Below are 15,160 nucleotides of genomic sequence, written 5' to 3' on the forward strand. Positions count from 1 at the left end.
TGGTACATTGCTTTATTGTATCTGCTGTTAGAATTCTCGATTAAACCAAGATCTTATTATGTTTTAAAATTGCTAACATTTAAGGACACAAATACAAATATTTAATCAAGTCTTTTATCGTTTCACTATTAATCTTTACCCTGTACTTTGTCAAGGGCAAGGAACCAGTTGGGCGAAGGTATAGCTGAACATTTGTTTGTTTAATTTTATATTTTAAATTGACTGGATTGCTGAATAAGTTTTGTAAAATATTTAGCAAAAATAAAATAAGAAGCATGGAATTTTGAATTCAATTTGGGGGATATATAAGATTTACCCTCTCTTTTTTTTAGTTATATTTCATTTTTCTTCGTCGGCATCATTTTTCGCGCATATTACGCCTCAACCTATACATTAGAGTAGCATATGCAAATTCTTTGAAAAATATTTTCAGTGTTTTTCTAATACCGATTATTCGGTATATTATTTATTAAAATTGAAAGAAAAATAACCCATCCGAGAATATTTATTTTAATTTATTTAATGATTAATGTTATATGAGTCTTTTTTTTATAAAGTAAATGAATACTTATTAGGGAAGCACCGAAGATATGCTCAAATCTTAAATGTGTCTTAAACGAGAATAAACATAATTAAACGAAAGGATGATGTTATATTAAGAAGATTGTGACGGAAAAGAAAAAATAATTGTTTTTTTAATATGTATACATAATTTCATATTAATTAACTAAAACTCAGAAAATAAGATAACTAATATGTAAAGAGTGAATTTCAAAAACACCACCAACGATAAAAAAAATCCTTAAAAAAGTCGAAATAATCTAATAAAATATAGATCCATGTCCAAAAGGATATGCGGGGGTGAATTATACCTTATCTCAACATGCATTTGTACGCATGCCTGTGTCTTTCTGCGGTGGCAGGTACTGTACCCTCCACCCAAACACAAACAGTGTGTTTTTTTTTTTTTTTTAATTTTTTTTGACCCCTTTAGTATTTAGATTACTACGTACCTCCTCCTTTCATTGTGTTCCACCTGTTATCCCTTTTGTTACTTTATCTGAGTCCTTCATGTGGCGTTCAGCAGTCTTTGTCCCACCCCACACATTCTCTCTCTGTCTTCCCTCTGATCTAACTTCGATTTCTGCGAAAGTTCCTTCTCTCGTCTGTACTAATATAACCTTATAGTACTGTTCTACATTCTTGCATACGCAACATACAATATGAATAATCTTAATATTATATTAAATATAATCTTGCCACATCACGTGCAATAAATTTTATTTTATTTTACATTCTTATCCTATGTAACTTTTAAATTTTGTTTATTGTAATGCGTCATATCATATCAGTTAGTTAACTCTATCTCTTTCGAGATTAGTGTGTATTTACTATTTTTTAATTCATAAAATTATATATTTATGTACCTTATTCTATGAAAATGTTACAATACAGAAAATAAATATAATTCTAAATTAAAAAATGTAAAGATATAAGAAAAATAATACAAATCAACCAATATAAACATTAATAATATTTTTATCCCTAAATAATTACAATGACGGTAACTGAACCTAAATAAAAAACAATAAGTAATAATAATAATAAAGTAAAAAATAAATAACAGAAAATAATAAATAATGAATAAAAAGGAAAAAAAATTAAATTAGAAAAAATGATACATAAATATAAATGTAATTTTTTAATAAGATAAATACAAATTTAATAAGAAATAATTTAAAAAAGTGAAACTATCCTTATTATTTATATTAATCTTTAATTTTGTACATTTTAACTATATTGTATTTAGTTTTTAGTATTAATTATAAGAAGTATCTGAAATGCATTGTCTTGCAAATGCTTATTATATGTATGGTTATTATCTTTTAATATCAATTGTAAAAATTAATTTGTAATTTTGATAGTGAAAAATGATAAGAATTGATATAGTTAATATGCACAACCTTAATAGTTCATTGTAAGAAAATTATTATGATTATCTTATAATTTCTTCATCTAAATCATGTTCAAAAAAAAAAAAAAATTCATGAATCACTCGTCGTCTTTGAGCTTATCCAAATTCTTCGTTTTACAGAGGAAAATTTTTTTTTAACCAGGTAAATACAATTATTGAAAAAATAGTGGGAAAATAAAATTACTGGTAAAGTTGAAAAAAGTTATTTGATAAGGCAAAATATTATCGAAAAAAATTAATTGAATTTTCTAAGTTATGTTTGCTTTAAGGTAAAATATTGATGGAAAAATAGATTAAAATTACAAAAGTAACTCCTTTAATTTTTGAATCTCAAATAAAAGTAAGAGACTGATAACAACAGTATATCTCAGGGTTATTTTCGTCTCCATCTCGTGCTCCTTTTCTCCGTTTCCCAGCAAACTCCAAAATACCATGTCGCAAGTGATTTTCTAAAATTATAAATTTCTTCAACTTTTGCAAAGAAACCAAAACTCTAGGCAACAGATTTGCCTGGTTATATTTTTTGGACTCTTGTATCAAATATGATTGTGAGAGAATACCAATGAAAATTATATAGACAACTGTAATAAAAACCTCTACCAAACAGCCATAAGGTAATTTAAGTCGCGTTGGTTTTGCCCAAAAGTCAATTCACAAGAGTTTTGAGCCGTATTTTTAGAATCAGGCGAGATGGCCAGTGCAACTATTGGACCGATGTTAAACTCACGAATGAATTACTTTCAAATCGGTTTTCAGGGCTTTTGACCATACTAATTCAAAATTTAATCCGATCAAATTCCTGATCAAACTTATTATTAGATTAAAACAAAATAAAACTTTAATACTATCACTCAATGTTATTAAAACCGGCTTGGCCTAGTTGAAGTACCGAGTCACCGGGTCACTGATTCAACCGCATGACTCGATAATTATATATAATTTTATAATTTATATTAAAAAATTATAAGCATACTCAAATATCTAAACAAAATGATAAAAATTTCAAATATTTAAATACAAAAAATAATAAATCACATATTATTATCAAATAAAAAATCAAACAAAAATATAATAATCGTGATACGAAGCTTTAGGTTCAGAAAACAACATCTCTAATTATAAATTAATTCAAAATTTTATACATAGTACATAATTGAGATAATATTAGTGTTGTAGGTACATAACTTATGTAAAAAAATATTGAAATATGACTATTATAATTTTTTTTGAGACCGGACCGGGTCACCGGTTAACTGACCGGATCACCGGTGTTTACAAAAATCAGCCGGGTTGAACCAAATTGCACCGATTCTGATGCATGATCGATCTGTTACTTCAACTAACCTAGTTATATAACCGATTTAACGATTCTCGCGTCAATCCGGCCAAAATTTTTAATAATTATGCGTATCACCACGTTAATATACACAACATTTGATACCGTGTTACACGCAAATCAAACAACTTAAATGCAGCAAAATCAGTACCGTGTTTGGCCAAACAAAGACACGCCACTTTTCCTACCTAAAAAACTATGACAGGGTGTTTGTTTCAAGTTTTTGAAGAGGATTACCGGTAATCCTTCTTTGGTAAATGTAATTACCACGTTTGGTAGAAAAAATAAATTACGATTCCCGGACATCTAAGGATTACTGGTAATTTGATTTATAAAGAAAAGTCACTATTTAGATTACCAAAAATAATATGGTAATTCGGAATACCAATCAGAATACCAAGCAAAAGGGAAAGCACAACAATAAATTTTGAGACAAAAATACCCCAGTACACATAAAAATCTAGATCCAATCTATCAATTACAAAAGTAAAAATAGTTTGGAGTTATTTTTGTAAAATAACCTCATATTCCAAGTCATATTTCGTTCTAAACCAAATATGGAATCAGTAATTTTCACTCAATATTCCCGGTAATATTTTGGCGAACCAAACACCTTTTTCGTAAGATTCTAAGTAAACTCAATTTCTACTGAATTCCCATTAATCATGATTTCCGGTCACCAAAAAATTTCTCTTGTACCAAACACACCCTGAAGGAAACAAATTATTCTCACTACTAGAATAAATAGATATTTTTATAGTATTTAGATATTTTTATCAGTTATCTTAAATCCATTATTTTAATTTACTAAAGTATGCAAATAATATGAATTTCAACTAAGTTAAAAATTAATGCCTTTTAAAAAAATTATTTAGTTCTCTAATTTGAGGTGTATAATTATATTTTTGAAAAAAGAACTGATGATATAGCTTATTAATTTATCTAAAAATTTTGAAGGCCATAATTAATTAATTTATTGTTTATAAATAGTAATAATTATACATTTGAAACAGTGCTATACTGCTATAGAAATGGTTTAAAATAGAGAGCCGATGGAAATTGCAAGCAAATGTTGTGTCTTTGTTTGGTCAAATACAATTTTGACTCTGTCGTGCCTAACTTGTTTGATTTGTGTGTAATACGGTATCAAATGTTACGTGTTTTAATACAGTGACATACTAGCACGTCATTTTATATTAGTCTGATACTAGATTTATCAGAAATTTAATCTGATCAAATTTTTTAAATTTTGAATTAGTATGGTCAAAAGTCCCGATTTCAAGTTAAATCTTTTTTTTTTTTGGATAATTGATTCTCAATAATGCATTTATTGAGCATTCAATCAAAGATTTTTTAAATAATTTTTAATAAGAAGTTGTAATACCTAATACTAAATGATAATTACTTTTTTAATTATAATATTCCTATTATTATATTTAAAACATATTTATATAAATTTAATTGCATAAGTTCAATACATAATACATTACATTGGTTTTGAGATTTGAAAATTTAGTAAGTTTAGTTAAAATTGAAGACAATGACACAAGTGGTGTATCTTATCTTGAGTAGGGTGACATAAAGCAAGGATGTTTTATTGTATTATACTAATTTATCCTTTGCCGCCTTTGTTTTTACCATTTTTAACCCTCAACTCACTGCTACTCTACTCTTTAGGCTCTTACTCCAACAACTCCTCCTACGCACTACAAGTGCATTCTAGCACCGCCCCTCAACCACTTTTTTCAGAATCAAACAACACGTGTCACCGCGTGATCCATCCACGTCAGCAGCTTCGTTGTACCCCTCTTTCTTTCTTTTCTCTCTTTCCATTTCACCACTACCTTTACTCTCTCTTTGTTTCTTCTTTGCTTTACCACCATTCATTCGTTCGTTCTAAAAATCCATTCATTGATTCGAACCTAGGGTTTTTATTTTCTGTGCTTCCGTCAACTGAGTCACAACGCACCCACCATGGGGTCCATCCCCGATCCCGGCGAGTTGACCGAGTTGGCTCAGCCCAGCTTCGACGAGTTCCAGCGCCAAACCTCCCTCATGACCAGCTGCACCCTCCTTTGGAAGGAGCTCTCCGATCACTTCTCCTCCATCGAGAAAGATCTTCTCAACAAATCGGAAGCTCTAAAGCGCAAGATTCGCTCCCTCGACCACCAGACCGACCAGTCCCTCCACCTTCTCGACAGCCGCGAAACCTCCATCGACGGCAGCGTCCAGATCGCCATCGGTAACGTCGACAAGCGCAGGGACGCCGCCATCTCCGCACTTGTTGATGAAGAAGCCGAGGACGGTGAGGTCGATAATGGTGAGGGTTTGATGCTGAAATTGAAGTCGTTCTGCCTGAGGATGGATGCGTTTGGGTTTTGGGGTTTCGTGATTGGGAAGAAGAAGGAGTTGGAGGCTCTTAGGGCTGAGATGCCGGTGGCGCTTGGGGAGTGTGTGGATCCAGCGAAGTTCGTGCTGGAAGCGATATCGGAGGTGTTTCCGGTGGACAAGAGAGGGGAGAAAGGTGTGAATGACTTGGGTTGGGCTTGTGTGTTGGTGCTGGAGTCGCTGATTCCGGTGGTGGTGGACCCTGTGATTGGGAAGTCGAGGCTGTTGGTGACTCCCACCGTGAAGGAGCGTGCCAAGGAGATTGCTGAAGCTTGGAAGGCGAGCCTGGAAGAGCGTGGTGGAATCGAGAATGTGAAGACCCCTGATGTTCACACCTTCTTGCAGCATCTTGTTACCTTTGGAATTGTGAAGGAGGAGGATTTGGATTTGTATAGGAAGCTTGTAATTGCCTCTGCCTGGAGGAAACAGATGCCCAAGCTTGCCCTTTCCCTTGGTCTTACTCAACAAATGCCTGGTATGGTTGCTTTGCTATCTTCTTTTCTTTTTTTCCTTTTCAAAAACAACTATTATGTGAAATGGGAATGTCATAAATATTATTTACTCACCATAATTCTTCTCCTTTAATGTCGTTAGGATGCTTTAGTAAGCTAGTGTCGCTTTTCCATTACTCTTCTCCCTTGTTTTCCCCATTTATGAAGTGAGTCACGGAGCTTTAGTCCTAGGATCTAAAAACTGTTGTGGTTAGTGAATCGTTCTGGTTTCGTCAACAACTTAAGGCTTTATGAACAAACAAAAAGGGTCTTTCTATTCAAGAGGTCCAGTGGTTGATCTTATTCAATTTCTGCGTATGAGTTGTGTACATATTGGTCTTGTCTGTAGTACATCCAGGACTGAATGCAAATATCTGTTTATGTTTGCAGATATGATTGAAGAGTTGATCAGCAGAGGTCAGCAGCTTGATGCAGTTCACTTTACATATGAAGTGGGTCTTGTGGATAAGTTCCCCCCTGTACCACTGCTAAAATCTTTTTTGAAGGATGCAAAGAAAGTTGCAGCGTCTATATCGGAAGATCCTAATAATGCAGGCCGAGCTGCGGTATTTTTCTTATTATTTTATTGAGTAACATATAATTATTTCATAACTTTTTGTGTGGTTTACTAGTTTAATGTTGTGGAAGCTAAACTGTCTTTTATGCTCAATGAGTAGTAGCATGTCTCTTTCTTCATTTCAATGCTGATCTCATATTTAGGTGTAGTCCCACTGCTGACCTTAGATCACTGGTGCTGTTAACCTGTGAATGTGTAGTTGATAGATGTCCGCAAGTTTTTCTCTTTTTGGTTTCATTGTTTGTATAGAGTATGCAGCTTAGAAAGACTGCTCTTAGACGTGTGTTTGAGATAAGGGAAGGGAGTGTTGATATCCTTCTTCTCAGTGTTAATATTTAGATAATACCGATTTGATCTCTGATTCTTCTCATCTATTTGTGCTGCTTTTTTGATTAGTTCGGAGAAAAAAAGCTGGAAATGGTAAAAGTGCTCTATTGTATTTTCTTTACTTATTAGAAGTGGGTTACTAGTTAAACTGACTTTTTTTTTTTTTTTTATAATGCTGAATATGATCCCCCAGTATCTAGCTGCAAGAAAAGAGCAGTCTGCACTCAGGGCCGTGATTAAATGCATTGAAGAGTACAAACTTGAGGCAGAGTTCCCCCCAGAAAATCTGAAGAAGCGACTTGAACAGTTGGAGAAGGTCAAGATCGAGAAGAAGAAACCAGCTGCTGTCCCTGCCAACAAAAGAACACGAGCAAGCAACAGCAATGGAGGACCAATGCCCCCAGCCAAAGCTGGCCGTTTGACTAATGCTTATGTATCATCTTTCCCCGCTGCTCCTACATTCGTGAGGTCTCCATCACACGGGCAATACCCAGCTGCTCTTCCACCATATCCATCCCCGCCCCACATGTATGGCAGCAGAAGTCCCCCAGCAAATCATTATGCTTATTCACCAGAGCCAGCGCCAGCTATTGCAGGATCCTACCCAACGGCTCCCATGAACTATCCTGCATATGGTGGCTATGGAAATGTTTTGGCACCCACTTATCAGCAGGCTTACTACCGATAGAAATGACAACCCCTTCAAGATGGTAACTACTGATATGACGATCATGATCCCATTTACTTTCGCAATGTTGTTTGTAATCACTAACCGTTTAACGGTAGCAGTTGTGTGTGTTAATTATAACTACTGTCCCACTTCCTGCTCTGCATGGCGAGAAGTTGTATTTCTAATGATGATCCCCGTAGTACTAGGTGAATGTGGAAAGTAACTAGGACGGCCGAGAAACATCAGAAACTCAACTACCACTGTTCGGTTTAGTTGTAGAAAGACTTACTTTTACTGTGTTTACCTTATATGCTTATCCTGGGATCAAACTGAAGAAAAAGAAAAAAAGAAGGTAATATGTTTCTTGGCAGCTGTTGACTATGGTATAAAGTCTATGAAGGAAATAATCTTGTCTGAGATGAATGTATCATAATCCCGCAGTTTTAGTTATTAATTGTTCCATTACATGCTCCTCTTGTTGCATTCCTTCCAAATGAAAGATGATAAGGGGAAAAGAATCTGCCTAAACCTGGCTAGGGCTGGGGGTGAGATTTGGAAGAATATTGCCACCTAAACCCAGTTTGTGATATGTATTTCGTCTGGTACAACAGTATTTTTTATTTTTTATTATTAATGAGGGAATGGGATGACGATTATTTGTCCCTAAATAACAGGAAAAAGTGTCTAGCAAACTGAGCTCAGCAACCCTCGAAAAGTAAGAAAGCACGCTGAACATTGCGTGGTTGCATTGCACGGGAGACTACGATGGAGGAAAGGAATATTTTCTCACGTTATATAGAAGTTGCAACGTCTAACTTTTCTTCTCACTCATAGTTTGGTTTTACAATAGATATTTCTTCTTGAGGACATTCAATTTTTGCTTGAAGTCCTTCACGACGATTCCTACTAAAGAAGTTGGATCTATAACTCTTTCTATACTAACTCCTGATTACTCCCAGTAGCCTTTATCTTTCACCGTTGTTCCCTGACTTTAATCATCCTTTAAATGGATATGATATTTAGCTTTGTGGGGATGTGGCAATCCGGGCTAGGAAGGGATGTGGTTGCTTCAGGAGCAAGTGGAAGCGATTGATGAACCCGTTGAGTGTCATTCCTTTTATGTTGAGGGTGAAATGGCTTTTGTTTTGAGGACATAAATTATGTGATGATTCATAGTAATATATTCAATAAACATGAGCGCAGTTCCAGGGAGCCCAAAGGATATAATATAGAACTCCAAAGAACAAGTCTTTAGAAGCTTCACAAAGTTAATAATGAAGTGACGAGTGTTACTACTTTTTATAAGCATATACGGCTCCTTATCACGAACCATTTTGCTTGGACAGTAACAAGCTCGTTGCTGTGGCAAATTCCATTTCTAAGAATGTGAAGTTGGACCTAGCTTCTAATGTTGTTGGTGTAGGGGCAATTCTGGCCCAGAGAGCATTAGCTGAGGATCTTGCATGACGTAATTTACATTCCAAGGAAACGAGAAAGAATGGAGCGGAAGCTTCAAAATTCAGTTTGTTTTTCAATTTGTCATTGACAATGACGTTGATGAGAAGAAGGTAGAGATTTAAAGTAAAGAAGACCCAAGAAGGCAATTCATGCAAAGCAGTCAGAGGCACAGCCAAACCAGAATCCAATGTCTTTGATAAAGGAAGGGCGAAGGATCCTGGTCTTGGACTTAATTGAAGTGTTGCCATGTTGTACGCCTTTGGGTGAATACATATTACTCTTACTAGATAATTGGTATTTTATAAATTTATAGTTAGTTTAATTTATTTGTTACTTAAAAAATATTAAAATGATATTAATTATTATCATTATTATTTTTTAACTTTTACCCTTATTAAAACATGTGACTCAATATGGAGCGAAGTTACTTTGGTCCGGGAGAAAAAAAATTGAATGGGACTGAGATAAGAGAAAAAGAAAAAAAGTTGAGAAGAGAGCAGAGATCCGAGAAAAAAAAATTAATCCAAGTGTCAATTTTTGAATGGAAGTAGCATGGTGGTCTTGGATTGGAGCATATTAAAAAATTTCCGCAACATGACAAATGTAAGTTAAACATTTCTATTTTCCTTTCCTAATTTCTTTTCTCCCGGATGAAAAATTCTAATTCAAACACCAGGAATCATCTTCAATGGCGGTCGATGTTTACGTTTTATGGCTTTATCCGCCCCATGAGCACATCATGATGTGTGTATTATATGATGTGTACAGAAGAACCAACAAAAGTTTGAATTAATTAAAGATGAGTCAATACGTTTAAATTAAAAAGGAAAAAAATATTAGTGAACTAACATTAACGTATTTTCCTTCTTTGTCGTTCTGAATTCGCTCAGTCAAATATAACATTAAAATCCCGAATTTGAATATTTTGTTTCTATCCACTGCGAAGTCTATAATCTAATTGCATGCACCACAACCACCCATGTTTTGCTATGATAAGGGTAAGATTATAAAGGTGCCATCTTTCAAAATTATTAGGACGAGAAGCAGGCTATGTTCAAAATCATCAATTGCCAACTACTAATTTTAGCAAATTTCTATAACTATGAGATATCTCTGACATTATTCGTAAACCAACTTGTTGATACATATTATTGAGTTTATATTCGGGGATAATAGTTTGTCATGTAACATGATACCATTTGTGTTATATTACAGACACAAACACACTGTGCCATTGTATAAAAAAGTAAAAAAAGTTGAAGTGGGTCTCATGCTATATTGAGTGTGTAGAAAAGTAGAGATTTTTCATGTAACATAACACTTGTATTTTCCTTATATTCGTAGTACTACTCTTACTCTAGGGGCATGTTTGGTACATAGTATATGATAAGGTCTGATAGTATAAGACCTGATAGTATAAGGCCTGATTGTATAAGACCTGATTGAATTTTAATATTATCCAACATTTGGCACGATATTGTATAAAATAATATATTATATAAGATAATATCATCTAGTATTTAGTAATGCACTGTATAATACTATATATGATAAAAATAAATATTTTTAATAAAAATATCATTTGATAAAGAATTTATATAATTCTTCAAAAAATGTTATATGAGATTAATTTTTATAAAAATTTATTGATCAGTGTGTCCAAAATATAAATTAATTTTTATAAAAATAAAAATATTCAATATTTTAAAAATTAATATATTGAAAAATTAATTTTTATTTTAATAGATTAATGATTCAACTCACAAACTATTATTACATAGTTCAGCTTATAATTAACGTTCATATATCCATTCCAACCCATAGTTTCCAGTTTTTGCGTTGTTTTTTAGTTTATTTTATTTTTGGTAAACTATTTTTATTTTAGTACCATTTAAAAAGTCTAATTTTAGAATGGTTTTGACAAAATAAATTGTCATCAGTCTAGACCTATTGCTACCGCTTTTTGATTGATTTTTACAAAGCAGAAACTATAATAAGATGTACATATTACTTTGACTGAGAAGAAAACAATAGTGTAATTCCCGGCCGCTTGAAAGAATCAATGATTGTCTTTACATATTAGTACGAAACTTTTCAGTATACTTTATCCTTACTCGCATCATTCTCGGGAAAATTTTTTAGGAGATCACCTATCCCAGAATTACTGTAAGTCAAACATGCATAACTGTGGAGTTCTTCCATTCCGGGCTACCGAAAGTAGATGCATATTGTTAGTATAGGTAGTACCAATTAATTCTTATAAGCTATCTCAAACTGTGCAGTCTCATACCTGCACAATCTTTGAAATTCCTCTCTTTCGGATGTCGATTCGATTCATTCGTGTAACCCCCGCTGGAAGCTTGTCAAGAGTCGCTCTTTGTCTATGCCCTTTCGCACCGGCGATCACTCCCTGCTCTCGTCAGCGCCCGGGATGTTACATGCCCACCAGTTTCCGCTTGGTTCGTCCTCGAACCACACCGTACTATGATTCGGCTTTGGAGTTGTTCCATATTATTAATAAATAGTACAACGATCACAACTTATCTAGGACCTCTTCTTTATCGTCCATCATCTCCGATAACGACATTGCAAGCCCGGCCTCAATATTCGATCTGATTAATTCTAATTATTAAAAATCCATAATTTGATTTATTTATGTAACAATTTTATTTTGGTTATTAATTCCAATATGTTTATTTGTGTCTTACTTTTAACGTTATAAATTTATTTTAAGGGATCTATTTATCTCATGTTGCATCACATAATTATCTCAAGCAACAAAGACAATATAGTGGGGGCCATTATTTCTAAAAAAAGAAAAAATAGTAGACTCCACTACTTTGTCTCTTTGTTGCATGAGATAATTATTTTCCTTATTTATATTTTGAATAAATTTGATTGTTGTGAAGTGGATGATGTGGATGCGAAGAAGGCTCAGTTAAAAATGGGCGAAAATGGTTGCTTATATGGCACGAATGCAAATCCAGCTTTGAAAACCATCCGCCTCCATGTAACTCATCGATCAATTCGATGATAGAAGGGATCAGAAAATAATCATTTTGAGTGATTGCGTTCAGGGCTCTATAAATCGTGCAAAATCGCAATGTGCTGTACTTTTTGCGCATAAGTAGTACATGAGATGAGAATAAGCTCATGTTGTGATGAATAATCCTTGCATCTAACATTTTTGCGGTGAGACACTTAATTTCCCTCCTCTGAGAATACGGACACCGGTAAGGATGAACGTTGACAGGATTGGCCACTTCTATTAACACAATATAATGATCTGTTGGTCGCGACGGTGGAAGTTGCATTGAATTGGTGCAAATCGCTGCAATAGTTCTTTGATCATTATGGGTATGGTTTCCAATTGGGGGTTCACAGTGGTTTCAGGTACAACTTGCAGCTGACACATCTTAGCATTGGACTGGGTTTGCACCATCCATCGCATTTAGGCTGCGGAGACTTCTTGGGCCTACTCAAATTTGTTGAATAAACGTTAAATGTGGAGTTATGTGTCAGTTTAATTTTTGATGGGTTTAATTCAGCAATCAATTTAGTTTTAAATGGGTTTAATTCAGCAAACGTTAAATGTCAGTTTTATGTTTTTAAGTTTCTGAAATTATGTGAGTTTATTGTGATGTTAAGTGTCTTTATTGTAGAGTTACAAGTTTTGTAATTTAAAAATCTATTGTTTGAATGTAAAAGTTACGACTTCTGCCTTAGTAAAAATCCTTTGTTTTACTCTTCTCCTAACAAATTGGTATCAGAGCTATGGAAAGGGGGAGTGATATGGCACTACCTAAGTTGACGAAGGAGAACTACGAGAATTGGAGCATCCAGATGAAGGCTCTTCTCGGATCCCAGGACGCTTGGGAGAATGTTCAAGCAGGTTTTGTAGAACCACAGGATACTGGAGGCTATTCGGCGGCTCAAACTAAAGCGTTGAAAGAGACGCGTGCAAAAGACAAGCTGGCGTTATTCATGCTCTTCCGAGCTGTAGACGAATCCGGGTTCGAGAAGATAGCAAATTGTGAGACCTCAAAGGCAGCCTGGGACATCTTGGCAAATGTCTATAGAGGAGCTAACCGGGTTAAACAAGTCCGGCTTCAAACCCTTCGTGCCGAGTTGGAGGGAATGAAGATGAAGGACACGGAATGAGTATCCGGGTTCGTTGCCCGGGTTCAAGGAATTATGAACCAGTTGAAACGGAATGGAGAAGATATACCTGACACCAGAGTGGTGGAGAAAATCTTGAGATCTTTGACAGACCAGTTCGAAAACGTGGTTTGTGCGATAGAGGAGTCCAAGGATCTGTCTACACTCACCATTGACGAGTTGGCGGGTTCCCTTGAAGCGCATGAACAAAGAAAGAAGAAGAAGGAGGAAACTCTTGAGCAGGTACTTCAGACCAAAGCAACAATTAAAGATGAGAAGATGCTCTATTCTCAAAGTTTCCGAGGTAGAGGACGTGGCCGCAGTGGACGAGGTACTAGCCGTGGTGGTAGAGGTCGAGGCCGAAGTCAAGAAGTGTATGGTGATGAGGTAGGACAGTCAAATCAACAAAACTGGAGAGGACGAGGACGAGGTCGACGAGGAGGTCGGTCACATTATTCAAACATCGAGTGTCACAAATGTGGAAAGTTTGGTCACTATGCGAAAGATTGTAACTCGGACAAGTGTTACAACTGTGGCAAAGTCGGACATTTCGCAAGAGAATGCAGAGAGGAGAAAAAGGTGGAGGAGACGTCCAACCTAGCCACAGAAGGTGAGAAGAAGGATGGTGTCTTGTTAATGACACACAGTGAAGGAAGTCCTGACGATGACATGGAGTGGTATCTTGACACGGGTGCGAGCAACCACATGTGCGGACATAAACACTTCTTCAAGGAGATGATAAAAGTGGAAACCGGACATGTTTCGTTCGGGGATGCCTCAAAGGTTGAGGTAAAAGGCCGAGGTACGATCTGTTTCCTACAAAAGGACGGGTTAATTGGCTCAATTCGAGATGTGTACTATGTACCCGACCTAAAAAGCAATATTTTAAGCATGGGTCAACTGATGGAGAAAGGTTACTCGGTTATTATGAAAGACCGGGTATTGTATTTGAAAGATGAGCAAGGTCGGATGATAGTCCGAGTTCAAATGGGTAAGAATCGTATGTATAAACTGAATTTGAAATGTGTACAGGTTGAATGTTTACAAGCCGAGGTAGAAGATAAGGCGTCACTTTGGCATCTCCGGTTTGGTCACCTACATTATGGTGGTCTAACCAAGTTGGCAGAGAAAAAAATGGTGGACGGGTTACCTGACATAAACTTTGAAGGAAAGTTTTGTGAAAGTTGTGTACTTGGCAAGTATGCCAGGACCACGTTTCAGTAGATGGCAAGATTCCGGGCTAAGCAACCTCTGGAACTAATACATACCGACTTGTGTGGACCCATCAATCCGGGTTCCTTCAGCGGTAAGAAGTATTTTATTTCCTTTATTGATGATTTCTCACGGAAAACTTGGGTTTACTTTCTGAAGGAGAAGTCCGAGGTGTTTGATGTGTTCAAAAAGTTCAAGGTGATGATTGAGAAAGCAACAGGAAGCTATATCAAATCGGTGCGGTCTGACAGAGGTGGGGAATATACCTCAACAGCGTTTATGTCGTTCTGTGAGGAACAGGGGATAAGGAGGTTTCTAACAGCACCATACTCACCACAACAGAATGGCGTGGCTGAAAGGAAGAACCAGACTATTCTTGACATGGTTCGGTCAATGCTGAAGAACAAAAGGATGCCGAAGGAGTTTTGGGCAGAAGCTGTGCAGTGTGCTGTGTATGTGCAGAACCGATGTCCACATTCAAGCTTGGATGACAAAACACCACAGGAAGCATGGAGCGGTCAAAAGCCTTCAGTGGCTCATCTCAGAGTTTTTGGTAGTGTGGCCTATG

General features: G+C 35.5%; 1 protein-coding gene across 1 annotated transcript; it reads left to right on the plus strand.

The window, feature by feature from the left end:
- Positions 1–5,171: 5,171 nt before the first annotated feature.
- On the plus strand, positions 5,172–8,204 carry LOC133285441 (FRIGIDA-like protein 4a). Its single transcript, XM_061482658.1, has 3 exons — positions 5,172–6,174; positions 6,581–6,756; positions 7,288–8,204. The coding sequence occupies exons 1-3, from the start codon at positions 5,286–5,288 to the stop codon at positions 7,780–7,782; spliced, it is 1,560 nt and encodes a 519-aa protein (XP_061338642.1). The 5' UTR covers positions 5,172–5,285; the 3' UTR covers positions 7,783–8,204.
- The last annotated feature ends 6,956 nt before the right edge of the window (positions 8,205–15,160 follow it).

Source organism: Gastrolobium bilobum, unplaced genomic scaffold (assembly GCF_033153095.1).
Source record: "Gastrolobium bilobum isolate Gb01-03AN ecotype WA unplaced genomic scaffold, APGP_CSIRO_Gbil_v1 utg7290, whole genome shotgun sequence".
NCBI lineage: Eukaryota > Viridiplantae > Streptophyta > Magnoliopsida > Fabales > Fabaceae > Gastrolobium > Gastrolobium bilobum.

Coding starts and splice junctions, on each gene's coding strand:
- LOC133285441 (XM_061482658.1), top strand. CDS start 5,286: ATGGGGTCCATCCCCGATCCCGGCGAGTTGACCGAGTTGGCTCAGCCC. Junction 6,175..6,580: donor TCTTACTCAACAAATGCCTG/GTATGGTTGCTT, acceptor TTATGTTTGCAG/ATATGATTGAAGAGTTGATC. Junction 6,757..7,287: donor ATAATGCAGGCCGAGCTGCG/GTATTTTTCTTA, acceptor ATGATCCCCCAG/TATCTAGCTGCAAGAAAAGA.